Here is a 26,466-nt window from a genome sequence, read left to right as displayed (position 1 = left end):
CCGACCGCCGCCGCCATGTTTAGTTGTTACTTCTTCACTCAAGATGGCGGCTCCCAGGGAGGAGGCATGAGCGCCCTGCCGTTACCGCTCCTTCTGCCGTACAGTTGCCACTTCGGGGCCTAATTCTGGCTCTCTGGAGCGGTTCCTGTGGGAAGGAGTCACAAGGAGGGAAGTGAGGATCGGACACTGCCTTGTGTTTGGTTTGCAGTGGAAGAAGTGACCCAGGAGGAAGAGAATAGGGGGGAAGGGAGAGGTAGTCTCAAGATGGCGGCTCCCAGAGCGGCAGGCTCAGCCTGAGCAGCAGAGGCGGACTAAGGGGAGAGGTGCGAGTTGTACGGCGCGAGCCCCCAAGCAGCCCCTGAGAGTTCGAGCTGGTTCCACTGGACTCCGGCCCGCCTGTGTTCCGTAGGAGTGTCGAGTCTTTCGGGAGCGGCGGCTGGACTAAGCGCTGGGCGGGGAAGCGGGACAGTCTCAAGATGGCGGCTCCCACAATTGTGGTCTGAGCGCCGGCGGGGCTGGGACGACCGCGGCGCTTGTGGCTCCTTTCCACCCGCCCCGGAAGCCGGCCAGTGCTGAGGACTCGGGGGTGTGGGAACCGGGCCGGGGCTCCGCCATTTCCGGCGGGGGAGGGCTACGACTGAGGAAGGGAGGAGAGAGAGGCGGCTCAAGATGGCGGCACCCAGGGCCTCCTGCCTGAGCTTGTAAGCGGGAGCGTCCCGGCAAGTAGTCAGGGCGGCGGGACTCGGCGGCCTCCAGCTTTTCGAGCCTAGGCGGTCGATATTTTCAGGAGGCACTTGAGGAGACGGGGTGAGCAAGAAGAAGGGGAAGAGCCAAAGGGAAGGAGGGTAGTTAAGATGGCGGCCTCCATGGAGTCGTCCACTGCTGTGTGAGGAACCGCTTCTCAGTGAGAGCTGTCTTAGACATAAGGGGGTGTGTGTGAGAGGAATTGAGGGGTTCCTTTCCCGCTAGTTGACTTCTTCCCACCGCACCCTTCCTGGAACTATGGCTTCAGCCGTATCGCCCGCCAACTCGCCAGCGGTGCTTCTGCAGCCCCGTTGGAAGCGAGTGGTGGGCTGGTCGGGTCCGGTGCCCCGGCCCCGCCACGGCCACCGCGCTGTGGCCATCAAGGAACTCATCGTGGTGTTTGGCGGTGGCAACGAGGGAATAGTGGACGAACTACACGTGTACAACACTGGTGAGTGCAAAGCCTGTTGGGTCCTCAGATCTTTCCTTTCCTCCATCTCCCTCATCCTCCGCTTCCTCCCCTCTTCCCTCCTTCCTCTCTCTCTCCTCTCCTCTGCTTCCTCCTCCCTCCCCTATTACCCATCTACCCCGCTTCCCTCTCCCCCCTTCTTTCACTCCCATCTCCCTCCTCCCTTCCTTCTTCCCCTCTCCCCCTTCTTCCATCCCTCCTTCTCTCTTCCTCCCCTTTCCTTAACCCTCCCCTCTGATTTACTTTCCCCTCTCCTCTGTTCTGCCTAGCTCCTTTACTTTTTCCTGGTTCTTAAACCCTTTGACTCTTCTGTATCTGAAGGTTGCTTTTCTGCAGTTGAGAGAAACCCTCTACTGGGACTAGTGAGGTTGAGGGGTGTCATCGGTGGTGGTGACTTCAGACATGCACCGTTACCCAGCAGGTTGGGGCAGGCGGATGTATCCGCCTTGGCGCAGAGTCCGCCCTCCTTCTGCGCCTGCTCAGCTCTTTCTCCTCTCTACTGCCCATTCTCGAGAAATGACAATTTCTAGATTATAGATTAGTTCACTGTCTCTAGAAAAAATGGCAGCCTTTAACATCATAACACAACCTGGGTTATGCCAGAGCTTTGGGGACATGTAGGATGGGCAGCACTCTGCCTCCCTGTTGGCGTTTATTTCTGTATTATTTTCAAATCGCCTCTTTTCCTAATCTGGTGCCTTCTGATTTGCAAGATGAATTTCGTTTATCTCTCAGTGGGCCGGGGACTCCTGCATCTCACCTCATCAATGTGATCAAGGGAGTGATCCTGCCCACTCTGCTGCCACCTAAAATCGAAGCACTGGGTAATAGGAAGGAGAAACCTCTGCCTGTCTCCAGGCGTTGCACTGGCCTTCTAGGCTACTTCCTCATGGGAGCCACATACCGTAGCGGCCTTGCTGAATGTCTAGGGCAGAAAACCTGCTTTATGTGTCCTTTTCCCTGTGGTAGCCATCCGGTGCTTTTGTAGGCCTAGCATGAGGTCAGCTCCTAAGTAACCTGTTGACTTGCCCTGAAGGAAGGGTCTGTGTGAGTTCTGTCCCAGGAGTGGTGGTTCATCAGAAGTAGAAGAAAGGCTCTTTGTTGGACCTTGGCTTTAGGAAGCTCCCCTCAGCTGGGAGGTGCATCTGCCAGCACCTCCTTCCCCCAGCCCCTTTTGCTCCATTTTCATCTGGTGATCCTGGGCACTTCCTGCACCTGAAGACAAGCCCTTTAGTGGAGATACCGCACATCCTGGGCCTTGAGAGAGCACTGTGAGACCAGCACTCCTTTGACTGGCCCCCAGTGGCTTATCACTCAGGGGGTGGGAAATTAGTGGAGCTGCCTCCTGGAAGGAGAAAGTTGGTTGTATTTTTGTTCTTTTGAGACAGATTCTCAAGCTGTTGCCCTAGGTAGAGTGCTGTGGCATCACAGCTTACAGCAATCTCAAACTCTTGAGCTTAAGCGATTCTTTTACCTCAGCCTCCGAAGTAGCTGTGACTACAGGTGCCCACCACAACGCCCGGCTATTTTTTGGTTGTAGTTGTCATTGTTTGGCAGGCCTGGGCCGGGTTCGAACCCACCATCTCTAGTGTACGTGGCCTGTATGTGGCTGGAGCCCTAGCTGCTGAGCTACAGGTGCCAAGCCGGTTGTTTTTTGTTTTTGAGACAGAGTCTCAAGCTGTCCCCTTTGGAGTGCAGTGACATCATAGCTCACAGCAGCCCCCAATTCTTGGGTTCAAGTGATCCTCATGCCTTAGGGTTTTTTTAATTTTTATTTATTTATTTTTGAGATAGGGTCTCACTATGTTGCCCTCGGTAGAGTGCCGTGGCAACAGCTCACAGCAACCTCCAACTGTAGGGCTTAAACTATTCTCTTGCCTCAGCCTCCCAACTAGCTGGGACTACAGGCGCCTGCCACAATGCTGGGCTATTTTTTGTTGTAGTTGTTTAGCTGGCCCCGGGCGGGTTCGAACCTACCACCCTTGGTGTATGTGGCTGGCTCCGTAACCGCCGAGCCAGTTCTTTTATTTTTAGTAGAGATGGGTTCTCACTTTTGCTCAGGCTAGTCTCAAACTCCTGAGCTCAAGCAATCCACCAGCCTCAGCCTCCCAGAGTGCTAGGATTACAGGCTGAGCCACCTGCCAGGCTGAGAAAGTTGGTTTGAGAAGTGGTTGGGCTCTCCACCCCCAGGCAGGGAGTGTGGGCCTCCTGCACCTTGTAGATTATTGCCCCTACTGAGTTGACTTTGAAAGTCTGGTGAGCCTTTGCATTCTGAGTCCTTCAGCACCTGTTGCCTCTGGGGAGCAGAGCCTTTCTCAGCTCCCCCCCCACACACACACCCAGTGGTTGGTGGTGTTCCTTGCCAGCCTAGGCAGCTGCCATAGCAGGAATTAGCCCAGTAAGCTGAGGCCAAGGGGGCAGTGATACAACTTATCAAGGCTGTTTTTAGAGATGCCATCGTCCAGAGCAGTACCTTCTCAACTCCTTGGGCCAACTCTGTCTTCTCATAAGCACTGGCAAGGAGATGCAATTTTAGAAAGTAGGGCAGGGGCCTAATTACAATAAGCTCCAAAGTCCACTGCCTTGGCTTCCTGGGGCTCTGCATATTCATTAGTTCATTGAAATGAATTGACCATTTTGGCATTAATGAATTACCAAGTCTGCAGAGACAGCTTGTGTATAGCAAGTAGCAAACCTTTCAGAGGGCTGCTTCAGACCACACCCTGGAATCCTCCAAGGTAACAGTTTGGAAACTGTCATAATCAGTTCCTCGGGGCCACCTCTGGGAGAGAGCAGCTAGCAGACCCAGCTCCCTGCCTGCAGTTCTTTTATGTGTTACTCTGCCTTTGGCAGCTGCCCACTGGGCTCAGCCTCCTGTGCCTGTGGATTGGTGCTGCCCTCTCCTACCAGCCAGCACTCCCTCTACAGCTGACCTTTACTTTGTTACCTTTGTTTTGTTTTAAATGAGGTCAGGGCAAGTTCTCACACCTCTGCCTCTTTTCCTTCTGTGGAACCAGTCCTCAGAAAGACTTGCTCCTTTGGAGAGAGATCTGATCTGGAAGCATTCCCTATTGCTAAGATAAAGTTTTAGGGGTGTGTGTGCAGGCTGGGGGTTAGGAGGTGGGGTGTGCACTTGAATGGTGGGTGTATAATGAATGAGAGAGAAGCAGGTGCATGTCCTTCGGCAGCAGTGGCCACAGTGGCTGTGGGACAGGTCGTTGGCCTTTCAGAGGTCTTAGGGTAGCTGTTGCCCTTGTCCCAGGGAATTTTATTTCCAGCTGGTGATCCAAAAAATTCCAGGTGCTGTCAGGGCTGGGGTGCTCCCCCAAGCCTTTTTTTTCCTCAGTGTTCATAGACTGTTAGAGCTGAAAAGAACCTTGGAAAATGTCTAGTGGAACTTCCTTGTTTCTGCAGATGAGGAAATTGGGGTCCAAGAGGGGAAGTGACAGGTCCAGGGTCACCCTGCCAGCTGGTAGGGGAATTGGGTAGGAGTGCAGACCTTCACAGAGACTGTTCCATCATCTGTCTTTTCAGTCAACACACTGCAAGCAGGCCACCACCTTTGAAATGCCTCCCTTTCCTCTGTTCCTGCATCTAATTGGTCAAAGTCAAGCTGGTATCAGATTTGTCCCCCTCCATTCCAGGTTCTCCTATCTTCTTACTGGGCTCTTACAGTCACTTCCTGATTGGCCCTGCCAGTTTGATTTTTCGGGAAATCTTGTTCACCCTTTAAGGCCCAGGTCAAACATCACCTCTTCTGAGAAACACTTTCCCCTTCTATTCTCCCTATCAGTCACCCAAGGGTGACTGCTCTGTGCTCCCAAGGGCCTGGCTGGCTTCAGAGCTCTTCTGGGATGTCTGTCCCTTCATGGGAAGGGTGCACAGGCTTCTTACCAGGTGGGAAGTATGAATATGAGAGTGGTCTTCTCTGTGCCCCAACACTGGGCATGGTATGTACCACACAGGAAATGCTCTGATGTGACAGATGGAACAAAGAGGAGGGTAATTCCTCAAACTTGCCTGTGTGCCCTGCTGCTTGGGTGTTCGTCTCTACGTAATGACAGGACAGCAGATGGGACTTCAGTCTTGCTGAGGAAGGGGAAGGTAGAGTAGTGTTTGTCCCATGCAGGGTGCTGCAGAAAGATGACCTTCTTTCCCTTAAAGTCCCCTTCTAGCTGAGAGCCAGCCTGGAGGGTGGTGACAAGCCAGAGTATATCTGAGAATGAGCCCCCCCCCAACCAGGTGATTGAAGAGCAATCCAGAACAGCTGTGGATTTGGAAGGCGGGGCAGAAGAGGGAGGGCCCTCTCTTGCTGTGATGCCTTCAGAGGGTGGTGGAACAGTGGGTGAAATAAAGGAACAGCACTCCAAGCAGACTCCTCGATGGGGTGGGGAGGGTCCTTGCTCTGCCTGGAGTATTCCAGAATGAGACCAGCACCGTTTGGGTCCTCTAGAAGGGTCTGGTGATTAGGAGCCCCCCGGCCATCACAGGTTGCTTCTAAATTGGCCTGCAGGGTTAGTGGTCAGGGTGTGATGGGAAAGCCACAGGCTGATCCCATTTGCCATTTAGCTTTGTCCCAATATATATATTTTTTTTAGACAGAGTCTCACTGTGTTGCCCCTGGTAGAGTGCTGTGGTATCACAGGCCACAGCAACTTCAAACTCTTGGGCTTAAGCGATTCTCTTGCCTCAGCCTCCCAAGTAGCTGGGACTACACGCACCTGCCACAACACCCGGCTGTTTTTTTGTTGCAGTTGTCAATGTTGTTTTGGCAGGCCCAGGCCGGGTTAAACCTGCCAGCCCTGGTGTTTGTGGCTGGTGCCCTAGCCCCTGAGCTACAGGCGCTGAGCCAACTTTGTCCTAAATCTTGACCAATGGCCCTATGGCTATGTGCCTTGGCCGCTCCAGTACTCGGGTGGGTGAGGGTGGCCGAGGGTGGCCATCGGCTGCTTGTACATGGGACCCTTGGGCAGGCATGTGGATTCTTGTTTCTTTGTTTTAGTCTGTGATCTCAGGTAAGTTACTTTCCCTCCTGGATTATGTTCCTTTATCTACTGAGAGTTATTTTCCTGCTCTTTCTATTTACCCATACATGGAACTGCATACAGGAACTATTTGAGGTGTCTCTCTTGATTTGTGTGAGGTTGATCTGTCTCAGCATCAAAAGCTCCTGCTTGTCTTGGGTGTTTTCTGCACTAGGGATGAGAAGAGGCAGAGGGCCTGGGCCTAGGTATGGGTGGTACAAGCCCTGCCCCTCAACTGTAGGGAAATGGCAGGGAGACCCACAACCTGTGCCGACAACCTAGGTGGGTAGGTGCTGGCAAGCAGTGGGCAGCCCTCTCCTCTCATGTATCCCCTTTTCCCAGATACACCTGAATAAGGAAAAAAACAAATGTTTTTCCTTTTCTATACTCTAAAATGAAGTATGTGTCTTGTACCGTATCACAGGGTCACAGCATCCCTGCATGGAAAGTCAGGTTGAAAAGCAGTGGCCCAAGCAACTGGCACAGGCCATAGAAGCCTCCCAAGTTCTCTCCTCACGTGAATCCCTGTCCCTGTCACACCCTATTTGGGGGACAGTCTTGATTCTCTGGGTGCAGAGATAGGCCTGTGCTCTCAGCCTGTCCCAACCCAGCAGCACCCAGAGCCAGGGCCTCAGGTCCTCCTGCATCCATTCACTCAGATCTGACCAGAACCAGCTTGTGGGTGTGGAATCAGATTTGCATTTGGCCCCTAGTTTGGGGTTTTAGGAGAGAGTATGGTATATCCTCCAAGGGATAGGAAAGGAACCTTCAGAGGAGGTGGAAGTTTTCCTGGAACCCCAGGTATAGCAGATATGAGAGGAGTGAGGACTGGGGCTTCTTGCTGCCAGCTAAAGGCTGGTGCCTGGAGTCTGCTTCATCTTTCTTGGTGGTCTCCCTACCTCCATAGGCTTTTGGAGAAGCTGCTGTCACCTCTGGCTTTCCAGAATGTTCTGGAGTACTGTAGGCGTGCCTTTGTGGAGGAGGGGCACTGGTGTTACCACAGAGCCTGGGGACCATCACCTAGGAGACAGAAGACCTAGGGAAGTCAGCAGAGATGAATGGGGGCCTGCGAGATCAGAGCGCAGATTGGCACTTGTCCCTGTGCTCTCCCTAGCCTGCAGCAGTTCAGTTGCTTTTTTGACCACTTGAAGGTGCAATTGTGGGCTGGGCTGTCATGCCTGGTGCATGGAGAGAGACCTGGGCTCCTGGGAGAGGAGCATGGGGCCACAGAGAGGGTATTTGGGTACAGAAGTTTATTTCCGACGGTCCCGAGCAGTAGAGGAAGGAAGTCAGTGGCCAAATTCCCTAAAACTGATGGATTGTCTTGGGCATTGACTTCCTGCTTGTTAAGGTGACCTTGACAAGAAGCTGGTTGGTCACAAGTTGTTTTGTGGTGGTCTGAATTTGAGGAGTTCGGAAGATGGCTTGGATAAAGTGGCTAGAGCAAGATGCTGATGGGAGGAGGTCCAGGCTGGTAGAGAAAACTGGCTTGGCCCTCTTTCTGGCTATGTTCGAAGGCCAGTGGATTTGAGGAAAGAGGGATGGGGGCTGTGGTTCTGGGAGCTCCAGAGTTCTGACTTGTGCTTCCTTTTCATCCCCAGCAACCAATCAGTGGTTCATTCCTGCTGTGAGAGGGGACATCCCGCCTGGGTGTGCAGCCTATGGCTTTGTGTGTGACGGGACTCGCCTGCTGGTGTTTGGTGGGATGGTGGAATATGGGAAATACAGCAATGACCTCTATGAGCTCCAGGTAACAGCGGGGAGCCCTAGGAGCTGCCTCCCCACAGCCCTGGTTTCTCAGACCACTGCCTCGTCCTGCATGGCCCTCTCCTAGCACTCCTCACGGTGGTGGCCTGGGGGCTTGAGACCAGCAAGCCAGTTGAGGGGACACCCTGAACTTGGCCTGCCTCAAAGGAAAAGGCAGGGCCCAGAAGGCTCCAATAAGCTGCTTTGCTCACCCTAGACCATCTCCCCATACCACAAATTGTCCCAGGCCCTCCAGTGGTGACCTTCTCATCCCTGGGTTCAATCTCTGAGTCTTGACTTTTCAGGCCAGCCGGTGGGAGTGGAAGAGACTCAAAGCAAAGACACCCAAAAATGGGCCCCCTCCATGTCCTCGGCTTGGGCACAGCTTCTCCCTTGTTGGCAACAAATGCTACCTATTTGGGGGTCTGGCCAATGATAGTGAGGACCCCAAGAACAACATTCCAAGGTGAGGTTTTGTCCTTTCTCTGTAGAATCCCACCAGGGTGGGTGTGCTCACGTGTGTGCAGGGCTCCATTTGACCCTGAAGTCTGTGTGTCAACTAACCCCACTGTAGCCACGTCCCCTTAACCATGCTGGGCTGTAAAATGAGAGAGTGGCACTACATGCCCTCTGAGGAGTTTTCTGAGATCTCCAACCTTTAGTCCCTTGTGGGAGGAGGTCCAGGCCAGGAGGTAGAAGACCACTTTGTATTGGGCTAGTCCCTGCTCCTCACACCCAGTTTGGATCTGATGGCTTTCTGTCTCAGCCTCTGCTGCTTATGGGTTTCCTGATGGGTATTTTCCAAAGCCTGTGGCCAAGAGCCTTTCTGTTTGGAGGTAGTCCCAAGCTGACACCCCGTCTTGCTCTATGGAGGCCCTTATATAATGCCTAGCTTTGTGTGCATGGCAGCCGGGGGGTGGGGGGGGCTGCTACTGGGTGTGAATTTAAGATTGCCACACAACCTCACACACCCCAGCCTGCTGTTCTAGTTGGACTCACCCTAGGGAATGTCTGGCAGCGTTTCCTCAGGAGCAATGTAGAAGAACTTGGGAGTTCATGTGGCCTTAGCCCCTTTATATTCCAGCGAGTTTGCTGTTCACTGATAGATACCCATTGAAGCCTCTGGCTTGTGGAGTTGGGGCTTGCCATAGCTAGTCTTTCTTCATTAGGTACCTGAATGACTTATACATCCTGGAATTGCGGCCAGGCTCCGGAGTGGTAGCCTGGGACATCCCCATCACTTATGGGGTCCTGCCTCCACCCCGGGAGTCACATACTGCTGTGGTCTACACTGAAAGAGATAACAAAAAATCCAAGCTGGTGATCTACGGAGGGATGAGTGGCTGCAGGCTGGGGGACCTCTGGACCCTTGACATTGGTAAGCAGGGCAGTGGGCAGAATACGTCTGCCAGTCAGCTGACCTCATGAGTGGCCTCGTCGGATGGTGAGATGGGGCTCGTAGGGCAGTGGAGCATCCCACTTAGTTCTTGTCTCTTGTCATGGTGGGGTGCGGGTTGGACCCTACCTTATATCATCCCTAGGTTTGTGACTGTTGTCTTTCCCTGATTTGGTCTGTTAGCTTATAGGAAAGTAAGGGGAGAGATGAGACCTTTCTAGAATGGAAGTATCCCAATTTGGGTAGCATTAGTGCCTCTTGGCTCCTAAGTGTCTGACTGGGATGGTATAATTGGATGTCATTAAACTGTTAGGCCTTTGGGGACTATGTGGGCAGGTAACTGGGTGGTTGGAGGAGATCACTAACCACAGGTCTCTGGAGGGCTTTCCAACAAGGGAGAGTAGATGTTGGTTGTGCTGTCCCGTAGATCAGAGTTGACACTGAAGAGAAACAATTTAGTGTGAGAGAAATTACCAACAGTGCTTCCAGAAACACCTGCAGACTATGATGCTACAGGGACGGGTACATTTCAGGAGAGCTGGGGTGAGGCTGGCACAGCTTAGCGATGAGCCCTCCCGGATGGCAGTGCTGGCTTGGAGCAGGTTCTCAGTGCACACCTGAGGAGATGCCACCGCTATGGTGGTCAAAGCTGCTTGGAAAATACCAGAACCTGGCAGCTACAACAATCAGGGTCTGCCAAGGGCTGTGGGGGGGCCAGGGATGGATTCTCGAACTGGGTTGACCTGCCTTCCCAACCCTTTCCCAAGTCCAGGGACCAGCCTGGGTCTGATCCAACACAGGTGACCCTTCCTCCTCTCCATCTCTCTGCAGAGACTCTGACGTGGAACAAGCCCAGTCTCAGCGGGGTGGCACCTCTTCCTCGTAGTCTTCACTCTGCAACCACCATTGGAAACAAGTGAGTGGCTATTCCTCCACTTTCTCTGGCCGGACACTGCCTCTGCCCCCATGGGGTGCTGGTCAGTTTTGTTCCTTGCAGGCGCGCAGCCTCCTTTTCTTTTCTGGGCTGGCGTTCAGCCCCATTTTTCCATTATGACCCTGGGGGACCAAGACAAAACAGACTCAGGGTGCAGGGGGCCACGTGCAAGCCCGGCCTGAGACTCTTGTGGGCCTCTGAGGTTTCACCCCATCAAGGGTGGAAACTGTTCTAGGTCCTGTACACAGCAGATGGGTGTCTTTGTGAATGCCAAGGTCCTAAAGGGAATCTAGGAACGATGCAAATGAAGGTGAGCTGTAGATGAGCCGAATGGTGGTGTTTTTACAGTAGAGGTGACACAGTTCTGGTAAGGGCTGAGCCACCAGGTAGGAGAGGGCTGCGTCAGAAGGTTTATGCATCCTGGGGAAGAGCTAGAGGGCCGAGCTCTAGAACTGGGCAGAAGGGATGGCCTCTAGTTTGGCTCCTCCTCTATAATCCTCTCCCACTCTTCCCTCCCCCTCAGAATGTACGTGTTTGGTGGCTGGGTACCTCTCGTCATGGATGATGTCAAAGTGGCCACACATGAGAAGGAGTGGAAGTGTACCAACACGCTGGCTTGTCTCAACCTGGGTATGGCCTCCTGGGTCTTGGAGTGGCCTGCAGGAGGCTGACCCTCCTCAGCCCTGAGACCTGTGTGGGATGCATGGAGCAAAGCCAGCCCTTGGCACCCTCTAGAATCCACCAGAAATATCCAGTGGGTAGAGTGCTCTGAAGTGATGCTCCCTTATGATTTTGAATAGGCTCTTCGCACACGTGCTCTGACACACAGGAGCAAAAAACACGCGGTGCAGAGCCTCCCTCTCTCACAGTCCTCAGGCAACCATACAAGTGGTTTCTGTGCACCCTGCAGGAACTCTCCTACGTAGAATTAGCCACAGGGCCATTGAAAGGCAGGCGATGGCAGCACCCTGCTGCCTGTGCTATGCCTGGCCTTTGTCACTTACTGTGTCTCAGAGGTCATTCTACTCCCTGCGTGGCGAGCAGCTTCACTCTTGAATTGCTGTTGTGGTGCTATGACTGCAGACGCTGCTCTGAGTGTCCCTGCACCGTTCCTGCCGCCTGCAAGTATACCCAAAGGGTAAAACCTAGAGGTAGAGCTGTTGTCAGATGTTGCCGAACCACCCCGCACAGAGGCTTCACCACCGTAGACGCCCTGGCAGTGCCTGAGTCCCTGGAATGGCCCTCGCATGCAGTCAGATCTCCCTTGGTGCTGAAGCTCCCACTGGCCAGGCCCCTGCCCGGGCTCACCTTGAGCCCACCACAGTGGGCACGGAAGTCAGACTGTCAGGCACTGTATGGTTTAAACTTACATTTCTCTTCTTTTCAGTGAGGGTGTATGTTTTTTCTTAAAATCCTTCTATTGCCCTTTTCCATAAATGTGTTCCCTTTTGCCCAACTCTGTGGGTTGGACTATTTGACATGCAAAGACAAGACCTCTGGCTGTGCATTTCAAATAGTTTTCCTGGTTGGTTTGTGGCTTATAATTTTATTTTTTATGGTGTTTTTTTGCCGCTTGGAGTTGGGTTGGAGGGGGTTGTCCTTTTTTTTTTTTTTTTTAAAGAGACAGAGTCTTACTTTATTGCCCTGGATAGAGTGCTATGGCGTTATAGCTCACAATCTCCAGCTCTTGGGGTTAGGCGATTTTCTTGCCTCAGCCTCCGGAGTAGCTGGGACTACAGGTGCCTGCCACAATGCCCAGCTATTTTTTTGTTGCAGTTTGGCTGGGGCTGGGTTTGAACCCTCCACCCTTGGTATATGAGGCTGGCACCCTACTCTCTGAGCCGCAGGCACTGCCCTTTTTTGTTGTCATTTTTATTTTAGTAATCTGACAGCTTCTTGATTTTAATTCCTCACTCTGACAGCAACAGAACAAGATACAGCTGGGGGTGGTGGGTTTCCTTTGCCCTCCATGCCTAGCTCCTCTGTCTACCCTCCTCTAGATACCATGGCCTGGGAGACAATCCTGATGGACACACTGGAGGACAACATTCCCCGGGCTCGAGCTGGCCACTGTGCAGTTGCCATCAACACCCGTCTCTACATTTGGAGTGGGCGCGATGGCTACCGCAAGGCCTGGAACAACCAGGTGTGCTGCAAGGACCTCTGGTACCTGGAGACAGGTAAGATGCAGTCCAGCCGAGTCTTGCCACTCACTGCCTGGAGCCTCAGCTTCCCCTTCTCACCAGCTGTATTCTCCAACAGAAAAGCCACCACCCCCAGCCCGGGTACAGCTGGTACGAGCCAACACCAACTCCCTGGAGGTGAGCTGGGGGGCAGTGGCGACAGCCGACAGTTACCTTCTGCAGCTCCAGAAATATGACATTCCTGCCACGGCTGCTACTGCCACCTCCCCCACACCCAATCCAGTCCCATCTGTGCCTGCCAACCCTCCCAAGAGCCCTGCCCCAGCAGCAGCTGCACCTGCTGTGCAGCCGCTAACCCAAGTAGGCATCACGCTCCTGCCCCAGGCTGCCGCCGCGCCCCCGACCACCACCACCATCCAGGTCTTGCCGACGGTGCCCGGCAGCTCCATTTCCGTGCCCACAGCAGCCAGGACTCAAGGTATGCTGGGGGCTGGGCATTGGGCTATAGGGGCTGACCTCTGGGGAAACTTAGCATCTAGTAGGGGACTGCTGCTGAGCTTGTTACCGAGTGCCACAGAGGGATGGAAGTTGTGCCTCGCCTATAGAGCTGATCACTCTGAGGGCACAGAGAAGAGACAGGCTCATAGCACAAGCAGCTCAGCAAAAATACTTAAGGTCTGCTTGCTGAACTCAGCAGTGGGGCTGAGGATGATTGTGTGGATAGTCCTAGCTTACTGACGGACACCTCTTCTCTCATCAGGTGTCCCTGCTGTTCTCAAGGTAACCGGTCCTCAGGCTACAACAGGAACCCCGTTGGTCACCATGCGACCTGCCAGCCAGGCCGGGAAAGCCCCTGTCACTGTGACCTCCCTGCCCGCTGGTGTGAGAATGGTTGTGCCCACACAGAGTGCCCAGGGGACGGTGAGGAGCAGTTGCCAGGCTGGAGTGGGGGTGGGACTTTCCAATGGTCCAGTGAGATGAGTGGAATAAGTACAAGCGGTCTTCTAGTCCTGGCCTGCTCTGGTACTACGCATCCTGTATCTTTCCCCTCTGTAAAGTACAGATGGCATGGTCTTCAGCAGGAGCATGGCAGGAATTAATGAACGCCTCAGGGACCTAACCTCCTCTTTGATCTTAAGAGCATTTTAAGTGTGCACTTCCTTGTTCTGAGGCCTGAGGGGAGAATGTAGTCAGCTGGGTTTCACCCAGGCCCATGAGGAATGAACTGTATGTGACTCTGTGGTCTTTAAAAAACATCTAGAGCTCCTGGCCAACTCTTGCCACCAGGGTTGCCTTTCTCGGTTAGTGGAAATCCTTGTGTGGGGCAGACTAACAGGCTCTGAAATAGGAAAAACTGAGAGATGGTGGCAGTGTAGAGGCTTCCTGGAGCAGAACTGAGCCCTTGGCAGCTTCTGGTGAGGTCCTCAGTGCAGGGAGGTAGGTAGCATTCGCCATTACTCACGTGCCCTCCACTGCCTGCAGGTGATCGGTAGCAGCCCGCAGATGAGTGGGATGGCTGCGCTGGCAGCTGCAGCTGCTGCCACCCAGAAGATCCCGCCTTCCTCAGCGCCCACAGTGCTGAGTGTCCCAGCAGGTACCACCATTGTCAAGACTGTGGCTGTGACACCTGGCACTACTACCCTCCCAGCCACTGTGAAGGTGGCCTCCTCACCAGTCATGGTGAGCATCTTGTGGGCCAGTTTTGGGGCCAGCAGCCTTGGTGCTGGGGACTCTGATCACTGTGATGGGACAATAATGGTCTTTCCTTCTGGCTATGGACCAACCCATTGGTCCATAATTGGTGGTTGTTGTGGGCTGTGGAGTCAGCTGTCTCCACTGGGTACATGACACCCTTAGGCTAGGCTTGTGGTGGTTCATTCTGCTCCCTTGCCTTGTGAAGGGACAAGCCGTTCTATAGCTGGGGCAGGGGACATCAAGATTAGAGCTGTGTGGCTCGGCGCCTGTGGCTCAATCGGCTAAGGCGCCAGCCACATACACCTAAGGTGGCGGGTTCGAATCCCCAGCCCGGGCCTGCCAAACAACAATGATGGCTGCAACCAAAAAATGGCCGGTGCTGTGGCGGGCGCCTATAGTCCCAGCTACTTGGGAGGCTGAGGCAGGAGACTCCCTTGAGCCCAGGAGTTGGAGGTTGCTGTGAGCTGTGAGGCCATGGCACTCTACCCAGGGGGATAGCTTGAGGCTCCGTCTCAAAAAAAAAAAAAAAGATTAGAGCTGTGGCTCAAGTGGCTAAGGTACCAGCCACATATACACCTAAGGTGGCGGGTTCGAATCCAGCCCAGGCCAGCCAAACAGCAATGATGGCTGCAACCAAAAAAAATAGCCAGGCATTGTGGCGGGCGCCTGTGGTCCCAGCTACTTGGGAGGCGGAGGCAGAAGACTCGCTTGAGCCCAGGAGTGGAGGTTGTTGTGAGCTATGCCACGGCACTCTAGCCAGGGGGACGGCTTGAAGCTGTCTAAAAAAAAAAAAAAAAGACTAGAGCTGTGAGCCCACTATGGACGTTCTAGGTGGTGGCCCACGTCTTTTTCTGCCTTATCTATCATTTGTCTCTGCCTTGGCCAGGTGAGCAACCCAGCCACCCGAATGCTGAAGACTGCAGCCGCCCAGGTGGGAACATCTGTCTCCTCTGCCACCAACACGTCTACCCGCCCTATCATCACGGTGCACAAGTCAGGGACTGTGACAGTGGCCCAGCAAGCCCAGGTGGTCACCACGGTGGTGGGCGGGGTCACCAAGACCATCACCTTGGTGAAAAGCCCCATCTCTGTCCCAGGAGGCAGTGCTTTGGTGAGTGATAGGTGCTACACAGCTACTGGCTAAAGCAACTACCAGTGGTAATTTCACTGCCCTGGGCCAGCTCCAGGAGAGTTGCAGCCCAGAACATGCCCTTGTTTGGTTTCCGGATCACTCCCTACTCCATCCTTTGCTTTTCAGATTTCTAATCTGGGCAAAGTGATGTCAGTGGTCCAGACCAAGCCAGTTCAGACTTCAGCAGTCACTGGCCAGGCATCCACAGGCCCTGTGACTCAGATCATCCAGGTGAGCTGTTGGTTCCAGCTGGAAATGGTTTCCAGATTGCCGCATAAGCAAGAGTGGGTACTGGGCCAAGGAAAACATACATGTGTGTCCTACCTACAGAAGGTCCCACGAGCATATTGGCTCCTCAGTCTCATCACCCACCATGTCCAGACCATACTTGCCTTCCCGGCAGTGGTGCTAGTTCACCCACCTGCTTCCCCATTTCAGACTAAAGGACCCCTGCCAGCAGGGACGATCCTGAAGCTGGTGACTTCAGCGGATGGCAAGCCTACTACCATCATCACCACCACACAGGCCAGTGGGGCAGGGGCAAAGCCCACCATCCTGGGCATCAGCAGCGTGTCCCCCAGCACCACCAAGCCGGGCACGACCACCATCATCAAGACCATACCCATGTCAGCCATCATCACCCAGGCAGGCGCAGCAGGTAGGGGTTTCCGTCTCTTGTGTGTGCTGGCAAGTGACTCCCAGAGCCAGAGCCAGCAGGGACAATGGAGAGTGGGCACAGCTGTTCTTGTTTGGTTTCTGTCTCGCTTTTCTACTTCCTTGCCCTTTTTGTTGGGTTTTCAGGTTTGTAGAGAGATGGCAGGACTATAAGTGTGATTATTTATAAGGCTTTGTTATAAACTAGGGGCAGGTAGCAAGGTTAACTGTTAGCAAAGGTGGCCTGAGGGACACGAGAGACATGGGAAGCTGTCACAGACATTTTTCTCTGGGTCTCTACTCTCCCCCATCTAGGCGTGACCAGCAGTCCTGGCATCAAGTCCCCCATCACCATCATTACCACCAAGGTTATGACTTCAGGAACTGGAGCACCTGCCAAAATCATCACTGCTGTCCCCAAAATTGCTACTGGCCATGGGCAGCAAGGAGTTACCCAGGTGAGGCATACCTGGCCCTCTTCTCTCCCCAGTGTTCAGTATGGTCCCCAGCAGGCCACATGTGTCCTCCTGACTGGCCTGGGAGTGACGTTGGCGGCACTTTCCTCTGGTGTTCCAGGTGGTGCTGAAGGGGGCCCCTGGACAGCCAGGCACCATCCTCCGCACCGTGCCCATGGGGGGCGTCCGCCTGGTCACCCCTGTCACTGTTTCCGCCGTCAAGCCAGCCGTCACCACATTGGTTGTGAAGGGCACCACAGGTGTGTAGCCTACAGGCCAGGGCTTAGCAGTGACTGGGTTGCACTCCCTACAGTCTAATGACCACTTCCCCGTAGTATGGCTGGGGGAGGAAGGCAGATGCTCTCCAGAACCTTCCGTTCCTGGTGGCTCCAGAGTTCCCAGTTGCCCACCTGGGGAGAAAAAGGCATTAGAAAGAAGATGGTGGCAGCAGGCCTTGTTCCACCTCTGCTTCCTTTCCTTTAGGTGTCACGACGTTGGGCACAGTCACAGGCACAGTGTCCACCAGCCTAGCTGGAGCCGGGGGCCACAGCACTAGTGCCTCCCTGGCCACGCCCATCACCACCTTGGGTACTATCGCCACCCTCTCAAGCCAGGTGATCAACCCCACTGCTATCACCGTGTCAGCTGCACAGACCACACTGACAGCGGCTGGCGGACTCAGCACTCCCACCATCACCATGCAGGTAGGGTAGAGCCCAAGAGCGCTGTGCAAGGCAGTGACCCCCATGTGAAAGTGTGTGAGAATTTCACTCCTATGTCCAGGTGTTGCTCTGCTGCTGTACACAGCTATGGCAGGTGTTCTTCACCAGAGACATTTTCCCTGTCATTGCATAGTTCTTGGCTCATAGTCCCTTGTGGAGAGATGTCATGTTTTAGCCATGTCTGGTGTTTGAACACCAGGCTCTTTCTCTTGCGTTGTTATGGAGAATATAACAATTCTTCTTTGTAGGCACATAGTGTTTTTCTTCTCTTCATACATTTTCTTAAGCTGAATTTCTGGAAGTGCTAAAGCATCTGGTGCTGGCCTTGGTACATATTGGGGCTTTCCATTCTCTGACAGAGGGCTCAGCTTCGGCCCAGGCTGTGTCCTCCTCCTTGGCCCCCACCCCCTTCTGGCCCCTGTCCTAGTTGCAATTTGAGGGAAAGTGGCACTTCTTTCCTGGTCTCTGGGCAAGTCAGTATCTTAAGATCAGATAGCCAAGTGGGTATTTATTGCCTCTGCTTGTGCTGTGTTTAAGAGCACAGTCGGTCTTAAACGATTCAGGTGACAGTTCAGAGAGGGACAGAGTTGTGGTACTAACTTTTTTGGTCTTGTCTCCCAGCCTGTCTCCCAGCCTACCCAGGTGACTCTGATCACAGCACCCAGCGGGGTTGAGGCCCAGCCTGTACATGACCTCCCTGTGTCCATCCTGGCCTCTCCTACCACAGAACAGCCCTCAGCCACAGTCACCATTGCCGACTCAGGTCAGGGTGACGTGCAGCCTGGTACTGTGACACTGGTATGCTCCAACCCACCATGTGAGACCCATGAGACGGGCACCACCAACACAGCTACCACCACTGTTGTGGCTAACCTTGGGGGCCACCCCCAGCCTACTCAAGTACAGTTTGTCTGTGACAGGCAAGAAGCAGCTGCTTCTCTCGTGACCTCAACCATGGGGCAGCAGAATGGCAGTGTGGTCCGAGTCTGCTCGAACCCTCCTTGCGAGACCCATGAAACGGGCACCACCAATACTGCCACCACTGCCACCTCCAACATGGCAGGGCAACATAGCTGCTCAGACCCACCCTGTGAGACCCATGAGACAGGCACCACCAACACTGCCACCACGGCCATGTCAAATGTTGGCACTAGCCAACAGCGAGATACCCGACGGGTCTGTGTGGCCAGCAACCCCACCGTGGTCCGGATCAGTGTGTCCACTGGGGCAGTGGAGGGAGCCCAGGTTTCTAAGCCCCAGTGCCAAACCCGCCAGACCAGTGCAACCAGCACCACCATGACTGTGATGGCCACTGGGGCCCCACGCTCTGCCGGCTCATTCCTCGGGGCCCATAGCCCGGCTTTTGTGCAGTTAGCTTCTCTGAGCAGCAAGGACATGCCTGTAGGGCTCCAGTTGGAGACGCCTCACGCCCACACAGCCAGCACCCTCACCACAGCCCACCCCATGCTGAGTGTTGGGGAGCTTGGGGCAGCACAAGGGGCCCCTGCGCCTGCATACGAGAGCAGCCCACCTAGCACCACTGTGACTGTGACAGCCTTGGAGGCGCTACTGTGCCCCTCAGGCACCGTTACCCAAGTCTGCTCCAACCCACCATGTGAGACCCACGAGACAGGCACCACCCACACGGCCACTACCTCGCATGCAGGCAGCTCCCAGCGGGTGTGCTCCAACCCGCCCTGTGAGACCCATGAGACAGGCACCACCCACACAGCCACCACCGCCACCTCCAGTGGGGGTACAGGTCACCCTGAAGGTGGGCAGCAGGCTCCTGCTGGCCACCCCTGTGAGACTCACCAGACTACTTCCACTGGCACCACCATGTCAGTCAGTGTGGGTGCCCTGCTCCCCGATGCTACCCCCTCCCACAGGACCCTGGAGTCTGACCTGGAGGTGGCAGCAGGGCCTAGTGTCACCCCCCAGGCCAGCACAGCACTGCTGGCTCCTTTCCCAACACAGAGGGTGTGCTCCAATCCTCCCTGTGAGACCCATGAGACGGGCACTACACACACGGCTACCACTGTCACTTCCAACATGAGTTCAAACCAAGGTGAGTAAAGGCCGTTTAGGGCTGAAGGAAATGGCAGAAAGTCCTATCCAGTGTTGAGCAGTTAGAACTCTTGGCTCCCAATTTACCCACAGGGTTGGCTGGACTGGGCTTATCTGGGCTGTGTCAGACACATCTAGGGTGTCTCTGGGACATTCCATCTTGTCCTCTCCAGTCTTCCCCTTAAGGGTGGTAGAACCTTGTGGCAGTAAATCCAAATGGAGGCAGTAGGGTCCCTGCCAACCAGCCTCCTGCCTGGTACCCTACAGATCCCCCACCAGCTGCAAGTGATCAGGGAGAGGTGGAGAGCACCCAGGGTGACAACGTGAACAACTCCAGTGCAATCACGACAACTGTGTCCTCAACACTGACACGGGCTGTAACCACCGTGACACAATCCACACCGGTCCCAGGCCCCTCTGTACCGGTAAGAGCCCCGAGGGACCCTTGTCCCTCCTTCCTGCCCATCATGCCTTTGGCCCATGCTGTTCCAGAGTTGCACACAAGATGTCACTCTTGCACCAGACACAGTGCCAGTCATGGTCTCTTTTCAAGACCTTAAAAGGGTAGCCTTGGTGCCTGCTGGGCGGGAGGCAAGAGTCTGATAGTTCTTAGCATTGCTGGGTTGCTTTTATTTCCATCACTGTTTCCCATCACTTGTCATCTACTTGTCATCTCATTGTAGCCTGTAAAATGAGGTGATTGTCTAAACCAGGAGACCTCTCTGAGGATGGGTTAAACTTGACCACAGGTCTCAAGGATCTCTCTTTCTGCACCCCTCATGCTGCTCAATGAACCGCTGTCCTTCTCATTAACTTGGGGTGGAGCTGGCCCATCAAGAATGAAAGCTCAGGCCTACAGGGGAAAATGAAGGCTGTCTTTGCTTCTCTGTGCTGCTGCCTGGTTCTGGCCTCGCTCTCCTCCCCTCTGACGGGGGCTTCTCTCCCTTTCTAGAAGATCTCGTCAGTGACTGAGACTACCCCAGGGGCTCTGACTACCGAAGTCCCCATCCCAGCCACGATAACAGTGACCATAGCCAACACAGAAACTTCTGACATGCCCTTCTCTGCTGTTGACATCCTGCAGCCCCCAGAAGAACTCCAGGTCTCACCGGGGCCTCGCTCACAGCTGCCACCACGGCAGCTCCTACAATCTGCCTCCACACCCCTGATGGGGGAGTCCACCGAGGTCCTGTCAGCCTCCCAGACCCCTGAGCTCCCGGACGCCGTGGATCTGAGCAGCACAGGGGACCCATCTTCAGGCCAGGAGCCTGCCAGCTCAGCAGTAGTGGCCACTGTGGTGGTCCAGCCACCTCCGCCCACACAGTCTGAAGTAGACCAGTTATCACTTCCCCAAGAGCTGATGGCCGAGACTCAGGCAGGCACCACCACCCTCATGGTGACAGGGCTCACCCCTGAGGAACTGGCAGTAACTGCTGCTGCTGAAGCAGCTGCCCAGGCTGCAGCCACAGAAGAAGCCCAGGCCCTGGCCATCCAGGCCGTGCTCCAGGCTGCACAACAGGCCGTCATGGGTAGGTGCCAGCTGGGAATCTATGAGGGTGAGACAAGCCCCTTGAATCAGGACTAAGGCAACAGGCAACAGAGAAACAGAGGCAGCCTGAGAAGAACAAGGCCACTTCTGCAGGGGTGACGTTGAGTCAGATGTGACAGAGAGGATGGACACAGGGCTCTTTGACCAAAGTTTAAACTGCAGTGGGGTGTGGGTGGAATAAAGATGGTCGGGGAAATGAGGCCTACTCCTATCTCTGTCCTCTGGGGCAGGCATGCTGGCCTGCCTTGTGAGTAGTGTTTTTCTCAACCCTGGAGCAGGCACTGGGGAGCCCATGGACACTTCTGAGGCAGCAGCAGCCGTGACGCAGGCAGAGCTGGGGCACCTGTCAGCTGAGGGTCAGGAGGGCCAGGCCACTACCATCCCCATTGTGCTGACACAGCAGGAGTTGGCCGCGTTGGTACAGCAGCAGCAGCAGCTGCAGGAGGCCCAGGCCCAGGCCCAGCAACAGCATCACCACCTCCCCACTGAGGCCCTGGCCCCTGCTGACAGCCTCAACGACCCCACCATCGAGAGCAACTGCCTCAACGAGCTGGCTGGTGCTGTCCCCAGCACTGTGGCCCTGTTACCCTCGACAGCCACCGAGAGTAAGCAGGTCCCTGCCTTGACCTTGAGTCCTGTCCCCAAGAAACTCTACTGACTAGGGAGAGATGTCTCCACTGAGGGGGAATAAGTGCTACAGTGGTTGGGAGGTTGGCAAGGGAGACCCAAGGAACATGGTACCTGGAGGCCCAGGCCCCTGAGGAAGTGGTGTCTCAGGAGCCTCTCCCACTAAGCCTCCTTTATTCCCAGGCCTGGCTCCATCCAACACATTTGTGGCCCCCCAGCCAGTTGTGGTAGCCAGCCCAGCGAAGCTGCAGGCTGCAGCAACCCTAACCGAAGTGGCCAATGGCATTGAGTCCCTGGGTGTGGTGAGTTGGGTATGATGGGGGCCCTGGGATTGGGGATGCAACACTTCCTCAGGGCCCTGAGAACCTTATCCCATGTCCTCCTTTCTGTCTTCCAGAAGCAAGACCTGCCACCCCCACCTAGCAAAGCACCAGTAAAGAAGGAGAACCAATGGTTTGATGTGGGAGTCATTAAGGGCACCAATGTAATGGTGACACACTATTTCCTGCCACCAGATGATGCCGTCCCATCGGATGTAAGTGTCCCCAGGAGCTGATGCCTGCCCTTGGCTAGGTGGATCTTGTCTCTACTGCCCTGAATGGGTGCTGGCAAAAAAACATTTCCATCTTTGCATCAAGTTAAATGACCAGGAAATTTGAGAACAGCCAAGCAGGGACCCTTCCCCTTAAAACAGCAGAACAAAAGTGAGAGCTTTTAGTCCTTCTCAGCAGTGTGTGGCCATAGACAGCCTTGCTGTGTCCCCCTTGCCATGAAGGGGCAGCCATTGCTGACATCTTTCTTTTCTGCCCCATTGTCAACACAGACTTGTGACATTCCTAGGGTAAATGTCTCTACTGGCTATATAACTCCCTCCTTGATAGCAGGCTTCATGTCACTTTATTCTTTCTCCATATTCCTATTCTTTTTCTGTCCTCTTCTCAGGATGACTCAGGCACTGTCCCTGACTATAACCAGCTGAAGAAGCAGGAACTGCAGCCAGGCACCGCCTATAAATTTCGTGTTGCCGGGATCAACGCCTGTGGCCGGGGGCCCTTCAGTGAGATCTCAGCATTTAAGACGTGTCTACCTGGTTTCCCAGGGGCCCCTTGTGCCATTAAAATCAGCAAAGTGAGTCTTGCTGTGTTGTAGCCTTCTGTGCTGGTCCCCCACCTGCTTGAAGGAGAGAGGACCTTAGCTGAGGGGAGGCCTATGGGAGCAGGGCCAGATGGGGCTGACTCAGAAAGGTCCCCAGGATATGGCCAAAGTCAGCAGGGCCTACCTTTGGTGAACAGAGACTGCTGGTGGTAGGTAATGTCAGGAGCTTGGTTCTGTCACTAGTTGCCAGGGTGACAATGGCCTTTAGCGTCAGCTTTTTCCTCTGTAACCTGCCAGCTAATGTTCAGTGAGTGTCCTCTACATGCCACACCCTATACTGTCCAACATGTTATTTCATCTAACCCGGGAAACATCCTAAGGAGATACAGGTCCTGTTGTTAAGTCCATTTTCAGATGAGGAACTGAAGCACTGAGAGGCTAAGTGGTAAGTCACATATTAGGTAACAGTGTGGAGATAACAAGACTGTGTTGAGTCCCAGTTTATTTTATTCTACTTTGGGGGCAGATTTATTTGAAGCTCTTTGAATGTTGACGTAGAAGATCTCCATCGTGGCAGTCGCTTTTAGCCTCCTCTGTTCTAGGCACAGGCAGGGAAGGATAAAGAAGGTAAGGCTTAACAATTCTGCCACTTTTGTTCTAGAGTCCAGATGGTGCTCACCTCACCTGGGAGCCACCTTCCGTGACCTCTGGCAAGATTATCGAGTACTCAGTGTACCTGGCCATCCAGAGCTCGCAGGCTGGTGGTGAGCCTAAGAGCTCAAGCCCGGCCCAGCTGGCCTTCATGCGGGTGTACTGTGGGCCCAGCCCATCCTGCCTCGTGCAGTCCTCCAGCCTTTCCAATGCCCACATTGACTACACCACCAAGCCAGCCATCATCTTCCGTATCGCTGCCCGCAATGAGAAGGGCTATGGCCCGGCCACGCAAGTTAGGTGGCTACAAGGTGAGTGTCTTGGTGGGCTTCCTTGGACGGTTTCCAAGGAAAGCATGGGGAGCCTGGTATAGCAAGAGGCTAGGGCTGAGTCTAGGAGTGGCCTCCTCCTGAGCTTCATTTGTGCCGGCTGTCTCTCCTGCCTCTTCTGGAACATCCTTCTCTCAGGTTCATTTGTGCTCCTCAGAGCAGCCATCACAGTGGGGCAGGCTGGACTTTGGAACTTTGTAGTCTGGGGTATGACAGCACAGGATGCTGTGGAAATATCTTGGTAGCCTGGCCTTGGGGTACAGAGGAAAGTTTCCTGAGGTTTTTGAGGAGCCTGGTGGGCTAGGGGGAAGTCTTAGCTCAGGGCCAGGGAAGCAGGGAGGAGCTGAGCTGAGAGGGTTTCTGAACAGGTGGCTAGGGTCCATGGGTGATGAATGGGGAGTAGTACCCTGTTCTGGTCCCAGGCAGTGACATGCAAGTGACTGGACTACAGGAGCACTGCCCCCAGGCAGGTGCACCCTGCTTGTGGCTGCTGGTCTTGGTGTTGGGGGTGGGGGCGGCCAGATAGTGTGTGTTTCTTGGTCTATCACTCTATGCCGTGCTGCTCACCCATCCCTCGTTCCTTTCAGAAACCAGCAAAGACAGCTCTGGCACCAAGCCTGCCAGCAAGCGGCCCATGTCCTCTCCAGAAATGTAAGCAGGAAACCCCTTTAAGAAACCTGAGACTAGGGGTGGAAATAGTTGGGTTCAGCCCCTCATCAGGTGACTGGGAAGCATAACTGGATCCATGATGAGTTCTGCATTGGTAGTTCCCATGATGCCCTTAGGACCCTCACTAACTTTCTCCTTTCTTCTGTCATCCAAGGAAATCTGCTCCAAAGAAATCTAAGGCAGATGGTCAATGAGAGGGCACTGACCAGCACCTGGATCCTCTGCAGACCCCCATCCCACCCCGCATCAGGAACCACCCTCCACGGCTGCCTCTATCTCCCACCCCACAGGCATTCGCATTCAGCATTTGGCATTGCACTTAACTTTCCTGAGCTGCCAGCCCAGCTGCTCCCCCCTTTTCTCTCTTCTGTTTTTAAAATGATCTAAAGAAAGCACATTTCCCATGGCTGTAGGGAGGGAGCAGGAGGCAAGGGGAAAGGGCAGTTGAGCAGTGAGAAAATAGGGCTCCTTCCAGTCTTCTCCCCCACCCAGCCTGTTCCTGGGGCTGAGCAGGACTAGAGAAGTCAGCTGCCTCCAGGGAGAGAAATTGGAATTTAAAGATAGAAACATCCACACTTCAAAGCCCCAGGTCCAAGGAGGGAGGTAGCCAGGGTAGGTGGGGGTGAGCATAGGAGCCAGGGAAGGCTCCCTAGGAGAGGCTTTCCTGGTACCCTGTCCTGGGTGGGTGTCTGGTTCTGTTTCACTTTGTTGTTGCCCTTGTGTTTCCGGTGTTTCTAGCCACCTAATGTCCCTTCTTTGGGCTTCTCCAGCTTGCCCCACCCCATGCCCAACTGGAAGCTCACATATTTTCTCAGAGGCCTTCATGCTCCCACCTCTTCTCTCCTCCCCCCTGTTCTTGTTCAAACAAAGAAAGAGGAGGGGAAAGAAGGAGCCCAGTGGCAGCCTGAGCAGACCTCCCGGGTACAGAGTGCCACGCCCCCCCTCCCCCAAGCCTGGCCTTGGGGCCACATCACCAACTGCTGCATTTGTTGTATTTTTCTTTTTAAGTTGAGATGGATGAAGTTAACATTTTTATTGTAATTTTAGCGTTAGTGTGTGGGGTTTTGTCCCTTTTTTGTTCCGCTGTGTACAGAATGTGTATTTTCTTTTTTCTTTTGTTTTTATTTTTATCTTTGTTTTGCTTTTTTTTCCTTGGCCCATCCTTGTCAGGGATCTTTGTGGAGGAAAAGCTGGGGACAACCAGGGCAGGAGAGGTATGCAATCCCCCGGTATTGGCTGCCCAGCCTGATATCCTGTTACTGGCCCCTGCCTCCTGCCCTTTGCCTGTCCCCAGGCCTCTGGGACAAAGGAAGAGTCAGTTATCAAACCTCACTCCTTGTGGGTGATTGCTTTGCACCTATAGGCTTGAGTTTGGGGGAGTTTGAGGGTGAGCTAGAACCTCTTTGTGTCCTTGGTTTGCAGCTCTCCCCAATCCCTGACCAGAGCTGAAGGTGAGAAGCCCACAGCCCTTAGCGTCACTGGCTGAGACATTCTGACACTCTGGGCTGCCGCTTTTGGCACCCACTGCTCTTCCCTCAGAACAGAAGGGGGTGGGGAATGGAGGCAGCCTGGGAAGGACACGTGTGGTGACACTCACTAGGGAAGGCTGGGGCACCAGCCATCAGCTTTATAAACCTGCAGCATTGTCCCCAGCCTGGTTCAATCCTTCTAAGGGCCAGACTCAGGGTGGGGCTCAGCTTGGAGTTTTCTGCCCTACACCTAAGCTTTACGCAAAGCGCAGGGCTTACAGGCAGTCACGGAAAGGCTTAGAATGAGCACCCGATCTTTTCAGCCCCCCATCTCTTCCTGGAGATGCAGTGGAAAAGAGGAACAGCCCCCACCTCTGGCCCACGCCCTCCAGGGCCTTTGGTTTATTGTATTATAGTATATTTCACTGTGGAAACTGTCACGTTTAGTCACCTTGGAGCCCGCTCACCTGGTCCCATTGTTTTACCCTAGTTCCTGCTCCCAAGCACCCTTTGATTTCTCTTGTTTCTGAGGACAGTACGCCTGTTCATCTATTGTAGAGTAACCCTGTGACTCAATATTACCATAGTGCGATGTCGTTTTGTGCTATTTTGAACAATTAAAAGACTTTTTTTGAAATAACCACTTGGTGTCTTACTGTGTCCAGACTCTTAGGCCTTCTGCACCCAAGGTCTGCAAGTGAGTGGGGTTCAGCTTCCCAGTGTGTCTGAAGTACAGAAGGTTGGCTCAGCACTATGCACTGAGGCCGGCCGGTTCAAGCCCAGCCCAGGCCAGCTGAACAACAATGACAACTACAACAAGAAATTAGCTGGGGCTGGGCGCCTGTGGCTCAAGTGGCTAAGGCGCCAGCCACATACACCTAAGGTGGCAGGTTCA

The 26,466-nt window shown here is 54.2% G+C and overlaps 1 protein-coding gene across 5 annotated transcripts; it reads left to right on the top strand.

Moving 5' to 3' along the window:
- HCFC1 (host cell factor C1) lies at nucleotides 1-26,212 on the top strand. 5 transcript variants are annotated; one of them, XM_023508464.1, is made up of 27 exons: nucleotides 1-807; nucleotides 970-1,195; nucleotides 7,839-7,987; nucleotides 8,289-8,449; nucleotides 9,153-9,361; nucleotides 10,211-10,295; nucleotides 10,837-10,943; nucleotides 12,314-12,493; nucleotides 12,576-12,935; nucleotides 13,218-13,378; nucleotides 13,940-14,137; nucleotides 15,039-15,263; nucleotides 15,411-15,515; nucleotides 15,723-15,942; nucleotides 16,254-16,396; nucleotides 16,515-16,653; nucleotides 16,877-17,097; nucleotides 17,737-19,183; nucleotides 19,450-19,607; nucleotides 20,135-20,711; nucleotides 21,007-21,336; nucleotides 21,542-21,660; nucleotides 21,756-21,893; nucleotides 22,301-22,486; nucleotides 23,115-23,415; nucleotides 24,021-24,084; nucleotides 24,257-26,212. In XM_023508464.1, exons 2-27 carry the CDS (start codon nucleotides 1,003-1,005, stop codon nucleotides 24,294-24,296), a joined length of 6,216 nt encoding a protein of 2,071 aa, XP_023364232.1. In that variant the 5' UTR covers nucleotides 1-807; nucleotides 970-1,002; the 3' UTR covers nucleotides 24,297-26,212. The 5 variants fall into 5 exon arrangements, with proteins under 5 accessions (XP_023364232.1, XP_003802597.1, XP_023364233.1 ...); XM_003802549.3 differs by having other exon boundaries at nucleotides 1-1,195; nucleotides 20,267-20,711; nucleotides 21,010-21,336; XM_023508465.1 differs by having other exon boundaries at nucleotides 1-1,195; nucleotides 20,267-20,711.
- The last annotated feature ends 254 nt before the right edge of the window (nucleotides 26,213-26,466 follow it).

This window comes from Otolemur garnettii, unplaced genomic scaffold (assembly GCF_000181295.1).
Source record: "Otolemur garnettii isolate 467f Iridium unplaced genomic scaffold, OtoGar3 scaffold00249, whole genome shotgun sequence".
NCBI classification, from domain to species: domain Eukaryota; kingdom Metazoa; phylum Chordata; class Mammalia; order Primates; family Galagidae; genus Otolemur; species Otolemur garnettii.
Note: the sequence above shows the minus strand (reverse complement) of the source record. Positions and strands in the feature narration are given on the sequence as shown.